Source organism: Bison bison, unplaced genomic scaffold (genome assembly GCF_000754665.1).
Source record: "Bison bison bison isolate TAMUID 2011002044 unplaced genomic scaffold, Bison_UMD1.0 scf7180017864453, whole genome shotgun sequence".
Taxonomy (NCBI): Eukaryota; Metazoa; Chordata; class Mammalia; order Artiodactyla; family Bovidae; genus Bison; species Bison bison.
This window is the reverse complement of record NW_011495015.1, coordinates 779,641-782,061: the sequence shown is the minus strand read 5'-3', so window position 1 is coordinate 782,061 and position 2,421 is coordinate 779,641. Positions and strand designations below refer to the sequence as shown.

The window sequence follows — 2,421 nt, the reverse complement described above, 5'->3', positions numbered from 1 at the left end:
CACTCACCCCACCTTACCCCACTGCCGCCATGGTTAGACTCCGAGTTTGGGGAGGCATCTTGATTCTGACTCAAGACCAAGGATGCTGGCAGAGATCAAAACTTTCATGCTTCAGAGAGGAGCTGTGTCCAGAACCCCCTGCCTTGAGTCAATTTTTAATAACGTTTCCTAAACAATAGATGCACCTCTTCCGAGGCAGCAGGACCTCATGTGTATTAGTTCCTAAGCTGGGACCATTATGTGTCCAAGTTGAGGGGTGGGGAGAGAAGAGAGGCGCCAGCAAAAAGGGTTTAGGTGCTTTTAGGGGGGTTTACAGTTTAACTTTAAATTTAGACTTTTGTCAGTGAATTTAACACTCAGAGCCCCAACTACCCCCAGGTCCCAAGGTTTATGAAAGTCGTTCCTCTATTTGAATCCTGTGCACTGCAGGACCGTGTGTGCAGCAAACCCACCAGAGGTGTGCCTGGGACATGGCCCTGGGACAGTTCTCTCCTGTTTTTTCTCAAAGCTTCTGCAGGAAGACCATGTGAAAATGCTGTTTATAAACCTGGGATTTCAGAGGTCTCTGACCTCTCCCAACCCCAAGGGTCTCAAGAGAACTGAGAGTGAGTCTGCTAAGTGTCCCCAAGAGGTCAGCCTTCCTCCAGGGCAGGAAGTAGAAATCAGGGGACGGCCCTCACACCAGCCCTGGTTGGCCATAGGATTCTGGCATTTTCCGTGGCCACCTCTCATATGGTGGAATAGTATGCCTGTTGGTCAAATGTACTGTGACACTGTCATGGGCCCATCCACATCACCAGGCAGCCGCAGTGGCCTTGGGGGACCAGGGTGAGTGCGTGTCCACCACAGATCACTGGCACAACTGTCCACTGAGCCCTGGACCCTGAGGCCACACCACACTCACCCCCAGTCCCTGAAGAGAGCTGCTGGAGGAGGTGACTTCTTATGGGTTTGGACCCTGTGGCCGCAGAAGCACCCTGACTGGCTGAAAACATTCCTCAAATAGTTAGCAGCTTATTCATGCTCAGATTTTAAGCAGACAGGAAAACCCAGCACTGCAGGCCCTGCAGGTGGCAGCTGGGATGCACTGCAGCTTCTGCCCTCCCCACCCTTAGGCTGGCCACCAAACCCCAGCCCGCCGGCTGCCTCAGAGACGGGGCATCGCGAAAGTCACCTTCGACTTGTACAAGCTGAGCCCCAAGGATGTCATTGGCTGCCTCAACGTGAAGGCCACCATGTACGAGATGTATTCTGTGTCCTACGACATCCACTGCACAGGGTTCAAGGCCATGCTCAGGTAACGCACCCGGGAAGGCAGGGTCTGGACACAGCTACTGCCCTTCCTCAGCCCCTTGAGCCCTGGCCCGACTCGCACTCGTGTCGTCGTAAAAACTTGTCACACCACAGACTTATTCAGAAAACTGAGACTTGAAAACTAAAATATATAGTTTTCTCCAAAGACCGTTAAGTCCAAAATGGAACAAAAACCCTATATAAGAAATAGAAGAACCAAATTCCATTTAAAAACTAGGGTCATGCATTTAAAACCTTATTTCTCAGCAACGAGGGCTAAATCCAGATCCAAGGAAATTCTGACCTGGTTGTGCTGTGCGTGCTAAGTCATTTCAGTCGTGTCTGAATCTTTGTGACCCCATGGACTGTAGCCCACCAGGTTCCTCTGTCCATGGGATTCTCCAAGCAAGAATACCAGAGTGGGTTACCATGCCCTTCTCCAGGGGATCTTCCCAATCCAGGGATCAAACCCAGTTCTCATGCATTGCAGGCCGATTCTTTACCGCCTGAGCCACCAGGGAAGCCCAAGAATGCTGGAGTGGATAGCCTGTTCCTTCTCCAGGGGATCTTCCTGATCCAGAGATTGAACCCAAGTCTCTTGTGGCTCCTGCAATGCAGGCAGAGTCTTTACTGCTGAGCATCAGGGATGCTCCTTGTTGTACAGAGTAGCCCCCAAACCTTGATGAGGACTTACATACATGGTTCTGTTACCACTGACTCCCTCTCTTGCAGGAGCCTGCTGCGATTCCTCTCTCACGCTGCCCAGGTGACTGGCCAGTGTCTTATCCACATGGGCACCTACATGCTCCGAGTGCTGGCTGAAACAGAGGAGCAGGCGGTGCCTGGCTCGCGCCCTTGGAGAGGGATCAAGAGAGGGTAGGGGGCACACCTGGGAGGTCAGCCAGCTTTGACCCAGCCGGTCCCTCTAGGGGATGAATTTGGAAAATGCTGTGTTCCCACTACGTATCACCTGCTCAGGAAAGAAAACGGGCCTGAGCGACTATCAGGGACTGGGCGGGGGTCCCTGGGGTGGTGGTCCCTTCGGTGGGGGCTAGGATGGCAGGATCCAGGGGCTGCACAGTGCCTTCTGCTCCACAATAAACCCATCAGGAAAGCTGCTATAATACA

At 52.7% G+C, this 2,421-nt stretch overlaps 1 protein-coding gene across 2 annotated transcripts in view; it reads left to right on the top strand.

Moving 5' to 3' along the window:
- The window catches only part of CIDEA (cell death-inducing DFFA-like effector a), an 11,750-nt gene extending 9,329 nt beyond the window's left edge, over positions 1-2,421 (top strand). For both annotated transcript variants that reach the window (XM_010859067.1, XM_010859068.1), the window contains exons 4-5: positions 1,116-1,297; positions 2,026-2,421. In XM_010859067.1, coding sequence (XP_010857369.1) covers positions 1,116-1,297; positions 2,026-2,173 — 330 coding nt within the window. In that variant the 3' untranslated portion in view covers positions 2,174-2,421. The remainder of the gene's footprint in view (positions 1-1,115; positions 1,298-2,025) is intronic.